The sequence below is a fragment of the Pyxicephalus adspersus genome, chromosome Z (genome assembly GCF_032062135.1).
Source record: "Pyxicephalus adspersus chromosome Z, UCB_Pads_2.0, whole genome shotgun sequence".
In the NCBI taxonomy this organism is placed as follows: Eukaryota; Metazoa; Chordata; class Amphibia; order Anura; family Pyxicephalidae; genus Pyxicephalus; species Pyxicephalus adspersus.
In genome coordinates, this window is record NC_092871.1 from 25,336,456 (window position 1) to 25,349,372 (window position 12,917).

The 12,917-nt window shown below is 37.9% G+C and overlaps 1 protein-coding gene across 1 annotated transcript in view; it reads left to right on the forward strand.

Moving 5' to 3' along the window:
• The window catches only part of DOCK11 (dedicator of cytokinesis 11), a 149,761-nt gene that overhangs the window by 12,156 nt on the left and 124,688 nt on the right, over nt 1-12,917 (forward strand). The window contains exons 2-7 of the mRNA XM_072431514.1: nt 2,228-2,344; nt 2,438-2,527; nt 3,740-3,822; nt 5,432-5,501; nt 6,085-6,180; nt 12,367-12,501. Of these exons, the coding sequence (XP_072287615.1) occupies nt 2,228-2,344; nt 2,438-2,527; nt 3,740-3,822; nt 5,432-5,501; nt 6,085-6,180; nt 12,367-12,501 (591 nt within the window). The remainder of the gene's footprint in view (nt 1-2,227; nt 2,345-2,437; nt 2,528-3,739; nt 3,823-5,431; nt 5,502-6,084; nt 6,181-12,366; nt 12,502-12,917) is intronic.

The following is a 12,917-nucleotide window of genomic DNA, read 5'->3' on the forward strand; positions in this document are numbered from 1 at the left end:
TAGGAAATATGGCAGCAGAGGCCTTCATTAAACATAAAACATTATCATATACAGGTAGTCCTCGGGTTACATACAAGATAGGGACTGTAGGTTTGTTCTTAAGTTGAATTTGTATGTAAGTCGGAACAGGTACATTATTTTAATAAATGCAATTAGGACAGATCATTATGTACAGTACAATCATGCATGCAAAATAAAGTCTAATCATAAACTTATTTACATGGAAACTGCCAAAAAGTTTTTAAAGAATAGGTGGCATGAGAAAATATGTATCTGGGAAGACCTTGAACAAGCTAGAAAACTTACATTAAAGTGGTATTCCAGACAAAAAATTGTATCTGTGATCAGGAAATCATTGCTTAGCCACAGTAATGAAAAGAATGCCTTTGTTACTGGGTTGTCACAAAATAAAGGTTGATCAGGCCTTGCAATGTCTGCTGTATAAGTGGAGTTAGTTGGGTCCACATTAATGTTAATATTTCTATCTTATATTTATATAGCACTAACATATTTATTACACTGTGCTTTACAAAGTCCAAAGTGATGTCACTTACTGTCAGATGTGCTCACAACTAAATGTCCCTGCGATAATAATATGTAAATTACCTTATTAGTTAATCTATCACTATGTTTTTGGGGTAAGGTATCATTATGGTGTAGTTCAAATAGCAGATAGTAAGTTGTCCTGTGCCAGCCAACTGCTTTTCTCAGTGGCATACCTATAGCCATAGCAGCCCATATAGCGGCCCTAGGGTGAGAAGGGGCCCCATAAGGGAGTTGCCCAATGTCCTTTTTCCAGAAGAGTTTGATTCAGATGCATGGTTATTCTTTGGAATCATGCTGTTGCAAGTTACAGATGTCCTTTATAACCCCCTTTATTGGTCAGTACTTTTATATCAAGCCTGTAGACCCAACACAGTATAAGGATTAGGCAGAATAAGCTGAATTCTCTGCACTGCTGCTCCTCTGGGCATATTGTCCCAGTTGGCAATGGCAGGTATCACACAAGCAGACACTGATGAGCCCAATTAAAGTTTTTTTATGATGCCCCAGGATCTGTATTTATGCTCCTGGTTCAGGGAGAAACAAACAGGAAACAGGTGGGGAACTTTCTGCAGTTTCAATAGCATTACTTGGTATTTTTTTAGTTTTGACTTCATGGATCTGCTTGTTTTTTCAGTGGGAAAAAACAGGCAATTATTTTTGTTTTTGTTTGCATATAAAAAAAATTATCCAAATTTATAAATATAATATTAAAAAAATTATACCCTAAAGCAAACATTTTCTTCGACCATTCCTAACATATCCTATAATAATTGCCATGATGCCCCCATCAGGCCTTTTTTTGCTGCTACCTACGCTGTTACAGCATCATAAACATAGAAAATATACCTGGTGGCTCAAGGCATGGAGGCGTAAAGCTCCTGTGCTGTGGGAGGGGGTAGGAAGATTCCCACCATGCTAGACTTCAGAACACCTCCACCATGTTATAAAGGTGGTCTTCTCTAATTCACCAAAGCAAGGCTGACAACACTGTTTGTGAATTTAGTGTATCAGAGGTAGAGTTTCTAGTTGACTACATGTAGTTCCCAGGTTAAATACTAGATAGGGACTGTAGGTTGTTCTTAAGCTGAATTTGTATGTAAGTCGGAACAGGTACAATATTTTAATAAATGCAATTCGGATATATGTTTGTCTCAACATATCGTTTGGCTGAGTGGTGTCAGTTAGTGTAAAAAATCCAAAATGTAAGTTAATGACAAACAAAGCAAAAAAAAATCTTTATGGAGCCTAGACATTTATTAACTTCTGGAGCAAGCTGTGCTTTGATATGCAAAAAGAAACAACTGCAGAGTTTGTCTAGGTTATTAAAGAGTTACAAGAGGCCCCAGAAAGAGCTCAGTCCTTAAGATCAGCCATAACCCCAGCTTTTTTTTATCAAAAGATTTCTTCTGCAAGTCATGCAAACCACCCCTCCCTCCTTCAAGCCTCTGTCCTGCACACAAGCGAACAGGGAAGCCCCATTCGTATCTAGGAGTCTTTGCTATGTCGAATGTCCTTAACCGGGGGACTACCTGTACAGTACGATAGAGGCGCAATAGATTTCTAGAAGGATTGAAATACTTTTCTTTGCACTTTTTATACTTTAACAATACTTTTAAAATAAGTAACATCTTAATGTGTGTGATGCATAGGTAAACTCATTTGTATATTTTTCTTCATACAGGAAAAGGCCAGAATGGTAGAGCCTTTGGACTATGAAACAGTCATTTCCCAGCGAAAAGCTCAGATCTTCAGTGATCCTCATCGAGATATGCTCATGTTCCCTATGGAGGATGTGTTTGTAAGTGGTTTGCACTCTATGCACAGTATTTATTTATTCAATGTATTCTCCATAATAACACCATGGACTTTTTTTGGCATTACTGTTGTACAGATTTCCACTGTAGATCGCCAACACAGAACTGTACAGTCAGCAGTACCAGAAGATGCAGAAACGAAAGCCAAGAGTCTGTTTGTGAAGGAGGTATGTGAACCGTATGGGAAGCTAGTTTCAGGAACTCGTATATCAGATATCACTTTTATTGGAGTTTAGGAGATTACAGAATATCACTGCCTGTTTGTTAAGATTTGCTACATTCTGCACCTTTCTCTTTCTGTTTTCTCTCCTATTAAATTAAATACACTTTATTTATACATGTATAGGAGCTAGTGATGGAAAGAGATGGATAAAGCCAAGTTGTCACCACAGGGTTCAGGAGGGTGATGTCATCTGCTGTATGATGGTACCTCCAAGCATTTCATTCATGGGGCAATATGGAAAATCAGAATTTCCTCTATTCCTATTCCTATATATTTTATTGGGTGTTGTTTTGGTAAATGTGAATCCATAATATTTTTAGGTTTTAGCTGTCAAAGGTGGGACTTTGTTCACAACCATACAAATAGAGGTTCTAACCATTCCACTTTAACACGGAATGTATTTAGTATGTTTCAAACAGTGATTGTGAGACTTTGGGCAACAAAGCCTATTGTATTATAATAACTCTCACTGCCATTGCCATCCTTGGCTTTGTGGACCAATGGAATTACCCTTAACCTTTAAAATATGAATGATTGGAATATGGACATTCCATATTTATGCCTTTGATTCAGGTTCAGAGAATGTAGTGATAAGCACCTGCGAAGCAGAATCAATTCGGGGTTTAATGTGCCCAGACTATGTACTCAATTCATTTCTGTAGCTATAGGCATTGTGGGGAAGTTGATCTGCAATGTTCACTAAAGAGGTGTTAAAATCTTAGCTCATTGCTTGTTAATTTCTTTCACACCAGCATGTCAGTCTTCAAATGTAAACACATAGTGGTTGTTTTCTAAGCTGTTAGAAACTAACTTGGTAATTTAGAATCTTTTTTGTGATCTTTGATACTTGAAAACGGATTGCTTCACAAAAAAACTAAAGAGAATAGTAATGGCTGGTTTAAGGCTTTTCTATTGCTTGGTAAGAATATGTATATATTTAACTAACAAGTCAAGGCATAGTCGCAAAAAAAGTACCTATGCCAGCTGATTAGCAGTTTTTTCTCAATGCTAAATTCATATTCATACTACAAAGTAGTCATCATGCTGATATGATTGAAGGAGTGTGTAATGATTTCTTTATTTGTTGTCATTATTTTGATTTGAAGTTTTTAGTGTCTCTTTAGTATTTCATGATATATTTGTTGCATGTTTCCAGTGCATAAAGTACTACAGCTCAGACTGGAAAGTGGTGAATTACAAATTCGAGGAGTACTCAGGGGATTTTCGTGCCTTGCCCTGGTAAGTTCTGCTTATTTGTGTCTCAGGTTCAAAACTTGGCCAGGGCACGATATGCATGGAGTTTGCAGGTTCTCCTTGTAATTGTGTGGGTTTCTTTCAGGTACTCCGGTTTCCTCCCACATTCCAAAAACATGCAGTTAGGTAATTTGCTTCCCCCCAAAATTACCCGTAGACCAGGCACGGACATACTACGGCCTCTGGGCCGTATACGGCCCTATACAGTTGTTTCTCTGGCTCTTTGGGTGTTCCACGGCTCTGGCTGGTGCCACCCTGAGCAGCGTCAGGAGAAGGACCCGGCTGGGGGGGGGGGGCTCACAGGCCAGAGCCACGTTGGTATGTCCCCTGTTGGTATCCCAGCTCATGGAGGTGGGCAGGCTGTGTCCTTGCACACAACCCACCCACTTTTATGCTATCATGATGTCAAGTTCAGTGGCGTCATGATGGCATAACCACTCTCTAATCGGCCCAGCCCCTCTTTCAAATTTCATTTTGTGCCCCCTGACTGAAAAAGTTTGCCTTAGACTGTATTAATGACATATGACTATGGTAGGGACATTAGATTGTGAGCTCCTTTAAGGGACAGTTAACAGTTAGTGACATGACTATGGACTTTGTACAGCGCTGCATACTATGATGGCGCTATTAAAATACTGTGTAATTATATTAATATGGTGTCCAGTTGGTCAGATTTGTAGGTTCTTCCTTCATATTCAACACCTGTTGCAAACCTGTTCCATATGAGGATAGTATTTGGTCAGTGAGAGCTGGTCACTTGGGCATAGACTTATCTGCTTTCCAAAAGACTTAATTAGCCTGGAACATACAACTGACAAAGAACTATGGCCTAATGCAGTCATTCTCAGCAAGGGTCTCATGGAAACCTAGGATTCCTTCAAAGGTTCAAAGGTTTCCAAGTGTTCCTTGAGCTGTGGCTGACTGTCGTTTCTCTTGTCCTCATATTTCTGGTTATAATGCCACTGGGTAGAGCCACATGCATGATACCAGTGATTTTAGCTGTCTACAAGGGTAGCATTATGGCCACATGACATTCTTCACACGGACCATCAATAGAAGGGGAATTCCCCAATGCCCAATACATTTATTTTAGCATAAGTTCTCTGAAAATTATTTTAAGGTTCTCCTTAAAAGGTTAAAAGGTTAAGAAAAGGTTGAGAAAGACAGACCCAACATACGCATTTAAGTAGTTCAGCTCATGGTAATCTTGGTCTGACAATGCTCTACACACATTGGGCCTAATTTATCAAAGCTCTTTAAGGCTGGAGAAGATACACTTCCATTAGTGAAGCCGGGTGATTGAGCAAACCTGAAATGGATCAGGTCCAAGATTGAAAATTTTTGCTAACATTTAGGAAAATCCATTCCAGGTTTGGTGAATTCACCCAGGTTCAATGATGGAAGTGTATCCTCCCCAGTCTTGGAGAGCTTTAATAAATCAGGCCCATTATCCCCACATGTCAGGCTTTAGGAGCAGTGTTTGAAATGACCTGTCTCCAATCTGTTTCCCACCTATACAAAAATTTCTGGATAAAATAAAAAATGGTCAGAACCATACAGCATTGTTTTTAACGGTTTTTCTTCTTTTTTTTAGCAAATCATTTCGGCCAGAGAAAACACCCAACCATTTGTTTGAAATTGATGAGGACTTTGACAAGGACGAGGTAAGAGATTGGCTAGATCAGTTCCGGATTAGGCTACATGGTTTCCCCTTAGTGCTGTAAACACCCATGTTTGAAACCCCTTTTGATTTAAATAGGCTAGTTTGCACCACAGATTTTTGGGGCATTTTCTTAGTGGGCCGCAAAGGGAACACATCATTTGGACAATGTTAAAATGCCTATTGAAATGGTAATGTGTTTATAATAGTTTTCGGCCATTTCTGTGAGTTTGCAAGCACCTATGTGTATGTGTAAAGATATTTGTGGATTATATTTATATTTTTGGGGCATTTGTATGCATTTTCTTCCATTATATCTCTTCTCTTTTACATATGTAGGTGCAAAATGCCCTTATAAACCTTCATAAATGCTTAAAAAGTCATACGAAAGTAGTTTGGGCATGTAGAAGTGTGACATCAGTGTAGACTTAGAAATAAGGGTAATGGCAGGTAATTCATTCAGAATTGGTTATGGAGTGAATTTCAAAGTTCTGAGTACAGAGAATTGAGATACCTTATGACACATAAAATAATGATGAATACTATTAATAATAAATAATTTATTTCCACTTATAATTGCTCTGCAGGATTCTGCATCAGTTTGCTCACACAAAGGAGGAGTAATTAAACAAGGCTGGCTCTATAAAGCTAATATTGGGACTACAATCCCTGTCACTATGAAGGTAAGCATTCCGATATCTTTTTTTAAGCCTGAATATTATTATACTTCTCTTCGATGGTTTTTATTGGCTGCCAGGAGTAAAGGCAATGCCCTATGTAAGTGTCAAGTCACAGAAATCACAGTTTACCCATGGACTTATTATAAACTAAAATATAAACTAAAAACTGCAATATTCTCATGCAAAAGTCTTTGGATATCCTACTCAGCCCTAATTTAGTGAATGTTAATTTATCTTGAGCAAAATGTAGTATTTACTAATGCTTGTCGCTCACATAAGAAGCTTGGTGGTGATGCTTTTTTCTGTAATGTGCACAAATGGTAAGTTATAACAAGTATCTCAATGGGCTATGGAATTTTCCCCCTGTGAATTCCAAAACTCAGAGTGAGACCCTATTAGATGATGCATAATAAGATACTTACGATGGTAAACTGTGTGTAGGAAATAAAACAGAGAAGATGCACCAGGATCCCTGAAATTTCTAGGTGACATTACTACTTAGACCGGGGAATTCAGTCCTGTGGGCTGTTAAAGTAATATGAACCAGGAAAAAATATTTCAGTTGTAGCTTACCAATTCTTAAATGTGGGGGCTATATTAGTTTTCCTTTTTCTGACTTTGTTCTCTTTTTTCAGCTTCACTTCTTGTCCTAGGGGGACAACACTCTCTCCTTGTACTACAAAAATAAAAATGAATATAGCATTGCTAGGATATCAGCTCAGTCCATAGGAGGTTACAAGGATATGGGATTACTCATTGTGCATATTTCTATTCTTGCAGAGAAGGTACTTAGCCATAAAAAGGGAAACCCATGTAGTAACCACATCTATATATATTTTGCAATATACTTATTTTTAATTCTCTTATACATAAGTGCCCATTAAGCTATGCTGCAGATCTTTAAGGATTTATTATAGCTTTATAATTCAGTACATAGTGTGGGTTCAGAAACAGTTCCATTAAATGTGAGTGCATTAAGTAGATTGGTTTTTGCCAAGAATTTTAAGTCAATTCTGTTAATTTACTACAACGTTTCATTGCCATTTCCCATGTAGATTCAGTAGTGAGCCAACTATCGTACGGCACCTTATATATTTACTCACACTGGAGAAAACCAGGCAATGTAGGAGTATTCATACAACATGAGCTAAGAGAATTTCCAGTATGTCAGGGAAAAGCCTGGATATCAGCATTAGATGTCACTCGGGCTGTCAGGGAAAGTGATGGTGGCTTTGGGTGATTGTTAGAAGAGGCGTCAGGTCTCATAGTTACTGTGGAGATCAGTCTGTTGACTGGCTGTACACAAACAATACATGAAAGTGTTGGACGTTGTTTACCTCTTCATAGACTATCGTTTAGCATTGTTGATATTGTTGATGACTTATCAATGCTGGTGCTGATAGACACATATTCATTTCCCGAACGTGATCATTTTTTTTCTTTCGCTGTTTCTTACTGAGAATTTTATTTATTAAATTTTTAAATAATTCAGCATATAATATGTCACTTTTGTCCTTAAAGGCAACAAAAAAAACAAACTTCTGTTGTTAAAGTATGGTTATCTATATGTGTCTGCATACACCTGCACGTTCGTGTTGGCCAGTGGGGGTGCCCATCTTCAGGATAAGAAATTTTAACAATAAGTCCCAAAATAAAGAGACGGGGACAGGTTATGCCCGTGAGACAGAAGGTTACCTGTCCAAAAAAGTCTGTGTGTTATGCTCTGGGGTTGCTTCAGTTGGTCAGATCTAGGTTTAGCAACATCATGTGCCCCAAAAAAAGAGGTCAGCTGAACTAACTGAATCCAACATGTTTTCATCTCTGATGGCACTGGCATATTTTTAAAGATGAGAATACCAGGATTCTTTAGGTTCAAACTGTGAAAGGGTGGTGCAGGGAGCATGAAACATCATTTTCACATTTAGCCACCATAGGGATCATAACCAGAACTTAAACCTATTGAGAATCTTTGACATGTGCTGGAGAAGACCTTAGGTGGCAGTCAGACTCTCCCCTCATTAATGTTCCCCGTTATGAACTTTCTTTACAACAACCCCTTTAAATTTTGGAAGTAAATGTCCTGTCCAACAATAAGGCACCTTTGCTAACCAGAAAAGTTTTTCCTGTGCAACCCTTTAATCCTGTTTTCTTTTTAATGCAAATCCTCTCATCTTCCAACCCCCTGTCCAATGGCAACCCTCTTGTTAACTAATCGGACAATGTCACTGATTTATTAAAGCTTTCCAACTGTGGAAAGGATATGCTTTCATCAGTGAAGCTGGGTGATCTAGAAAACCTGGCATGGATTTCCTAAAAGTAATTTGCTATTTGTTAGCAAGTGTTTTTAATCCTGGATCAGATCCATTCCAGGTTTGCTGGATCACCCAGCGTCACTGATGAAAGTATATTTTCTGCAGCCTTGGAGAGCTTTATAAATCAGGCCCACTGTCTTTGGATGGAAGGATAATACATAGGAAGACTCAGCTCTAACATCAGGAAAGTCAGGCCCTTTGTAGCTAAGAAAACGTAATGGAAGAAATCTTGTGTAGAACTTATTTTCACCATTTTAAAGCAGATGAAAGGTTAAATGTTCTATTAGCTCTTAAACTGCATTTGAAACCCATCTTTTCTGTCTCCCCAGGGATGATTCTGGTAAGTAGTACATTGCTCTGGAATTAGTACTAGCTATACGAATATAGTGATAGTAGCATCTAGACGTTGGGTGAGGCAGGTAAGAATTGATGGATGGCATATATAGGGATTCCCAGAAAAAGTCCCTATCCTTGGCCGAAAATGACAACACCATTTTATTCAGCTAGATAAGTACAGATAATCCTGAATTGTATGAATATCAGACTTATCTTAGGAATGTTCCTATTTTGGTGTGTAATATCCTTACTGAGCTGGAAAAGGACATTGGACTTGGAGAATATTCAACGTAGTAAAATAAAATTTGGCAGCAACTGCACTAAGAAGGGGGACACAGCACCAGAAACCAGAATTCTAGTGAGCTGAACAGCAATGCGGAAAAAAGCAAAGAATATATGATAACGCCTAAGCTAATAGGGCACGTGGGTACATAAAGATGTGTATTAAACCACATTATACTAAAAGGAAAATTCAATGACACATTCAAATGTTTTGTTTCATTTTTTTTAAATATATACCTCTGAAAATGTATTTTTTCAAAAAGAAAAACTATTTTACAGGCATAGTTGTTTTAATATAGGGCTACCATATATGCACACATGTACCTGTAGTTAATCATAACCCTTGCCCTCTACATTAACCTACAATTTCATCTAATGACCTGCAATCTATCTGTACAAAAATCCCCCCTTCCCTTCAGAAAAAGAAATCCTATTTAGTTGTCTAACTCTAAATCAAATACCTAACTTGACCCTAACTTCTTCACCATGCCAGATCACTAAATGACGAACATGAAAGACTGCAGTTGTTTTCTAATGGGAAGAATTCAACAGGGTGTCTTTCATTTCCTTTCACCTTCCCTTCTCCATAGAACAGAAAAGCAATTATTCATTCTTCTTTTGCTGGAAATAATTACTTTTAGTGACCAATCTCAGCTTCAATTATTAGGCGTATGTGTGAAGTTTTAAACACTGATGTATGGCTACTGCCCTGCATGTCCATCATAGGAGTGATGTGGACTGTGATTGACAGCTTTCTCTTTCTTTATTCTGCAAGAGGAAATATATTGAAACAGTGAAAGACAGATTGACATAGTGTTTTTTTATACATTTAAAAAAAAAATTGCTTTAACATGATGTTAACTAAAACTAGAGAGAAACCAACTTCTCTTAATGTTAACTGCCAATACAACTGCAGAATTTGTAAGACAAGTGATAGTTTTATTGGCTATCTTGAGTTATTATAAATTAAAACTTTTGGGATTTGCTAAGATCCAAGCTTCAAGAAGAAATCTTGGCAAATCCCACAAGCTTGCATTTCTAAAAACTCAAGCCAATAAAGGTTATGACTTGAACTACATGCAACTTTTGCATTGATTAATGGTTAACACACAGCACAATATCCTGCTGTCACCAAGACAAAAAAAAATCCTAAAATTTGGTCTTCTCAGTGCTTATTGTATCCTGTGCTGAATTAATACAGCCATTGCATTAAGATTTTATAGCATGAATAGCTGAATGGAAATACAAAATGTTTTATTCTGTTGCTTTACAGCCTTATGTGTCTCCTACCTGCTCATTGGACTATAAATGTACACCCCTGTGCTGCTCAAATCCCCTCTGTGTTGTTTGTTTCTGTCTTATTAAATGCATAATGCAAAGCAATTAAGCCTTTGCTGACTCACGGTGAACCCTGCCATTCATTTCAGCCATGCACAGTTTTATGGGAAAATGATCTATAGATAGATTGTAGTCAGATAAACTAGAAATATTTCACACAACAGCATTTTTTAGAAATCTTGGCTATCGGGTTATTTTAAATGTCTGCAGATTTCCAATTTAACGTGTTGATTATATAACCAATATCTATTTGTGTGTGTTTTTGTTACAGTTAAAATTTAAAATAACAAAGTATTTAAAATAACTCTCTGGGAATATAACAAGAAATGGCATATGTTCCAGACAATGTTTGTGTGATGCGTATAGTGATTACACACAATGCAGTTTTACCCAGCAGAATTCACTCCCCCTTCTGGAGATGGTCGATGAGATGCAAAAAATGTGATAGCATGCAAATTGCGCTGACTTTAAAAATGGGCCATTTAAGCACTGTAGCTACAGAGTTTGAAAGGCTTAATTTCATGTCAGTGCTATTGGCATACAAAAGTTGAATTGTTTGAATCCTATTGATCATTTCTACCTCCATTTACCAACATCATGTGAAGTCTGCTTCCTGCAAGCCTAATGGGAAGTAATTCGTAATCAGGACACATACAGGGCTAGTACACTGACCAATGTAATCCTGACTAATGGTACCCATACACAATGGAGAGACTTCGAACAACTTTTCGTAAAAACCATGAGTGTCGACATGTGAGTAACAATGATGACCAATGACAAAATGGAATGGAAAATGGAGAAATGGAAGAGAGATGTGACATTTCACAAAATCAATTAAATCTTTGTGATTGATTGAAATTTAGTAATAAGGGCATTCCATATTGCTATCGGATCAATCATCCACCTAAGTCTAATCTTTCTACTGAACACAATGATTTCTGGTTAGCTGTTCATCCACTTTGTATGGGAACCTTGACATGTGTTCTTTACCCCAACAAGTCATGTGGATGGAAATAATAAATAGCACATGTGATAAGTTAGTGAAGTGAGCCAGTTAATGTCTATTGTAAGTTGCAGTGCGCTTTTCATCTGATCCTCATCTGTGGCTTCCAATCCCTTACTACCGGTATGCAGTGTTAATGCAATAAAAATCAATCTTTTTCCCATTACCCAGGCTGCTTTTACTTTTCCTATGCTGACTTTTTAAGAAAGCGTTGTAGAATTGTAGATTTATTACATGAGTGCTGAATACAAAGTCATTTCAGGAAAAGTTGCAGTGAGTAATCACACTTACTGGAAGCCGAGCAGACTGCAGTTCATTAAAGAATCCATGGTGTGATGTCACTTTATGGCCACGTTTAGATATATCTGAGTCACTTCTGATCAAGGTTCATCATTTGCTAAAGCAGTACTCTAGCAGAAAATAATAAGACAAAAAAAGAAGATGTAACAAAACTAGATTTTGGTGCATTATATATGTTCATTTCAGTAATTTACCCTGCAGTACACCTTAATCCTTTACTTTCAAGCTCAGAATGACCTGGACCATTACAACCTGTGAGAAAGGAGAAGAAGCATAGTGATGAACCATACCTGAAATTACGATCCCTGTGCCCATTGACAGCACATGAGCTGACTGGGTTCCTGCGCTGCTTCTCCCTCTCACACTGATTTCAGGTCAAATCCAGATACTTACATTGCTTGTATGAATTAAATACTATTAATGATGTATTAATGATTACACAGTAGCAATAATCTGTGTCTTTTATATCTAAGTTCAACTTTTATGTCCATGGGTTTTCAAATTTTGTGTATTCTTGGGTCCTAAAACCATATGGTTCTAGCCATATTCCTGAAGAGGAGGCCTCCTGCATGTATCATTACTAAAGCCTAACAGCAACTTCCATCTTTACTTTCATAGGTTTTCAGAAGACGATACTTTGACCTGACTCAGCTGCCTGATGGTTCTTATATCCTCAACTCATACAAAGATGAGAAAACTGGAAAGGACTCCAAAGGCTGTATCTTCCTGGATTCCTGCATAGATGTCTCCCAGGTACAGTAGATGCTACTGGGTGGAAACCCGGACTGAATGACATGCAGGACCTGCTCACACTGGTGGTATTTGCAAATGAGATTCAGTGTTTTTACCATTCAAAAACTGCTTGCAAAAGATTGGACATTGGTCCAAATGGTCTTCTGAAGGCGGTTGGTGGTGGAAGTGTTGCCTCACATCAATATGGAAGCTACATATAGCATCCATGGCCAGATTTTACTGCACTCCATGGGTTTCTCACCCGGTGGCTCAGTGGTTAGCACTCTTGCCTTTGCAGTGCTGGGTCCCAGGTTCGAATCCTGACCAGGACACTATCTGCATGGAGTTTGCAGGTTCTCACCTAGTTTTTGTGGGTTTCCTCTGGGTACTCTGGTTTCCTCCCACATTCCAAAAACATGCAGTTAAGTTAATTGGCT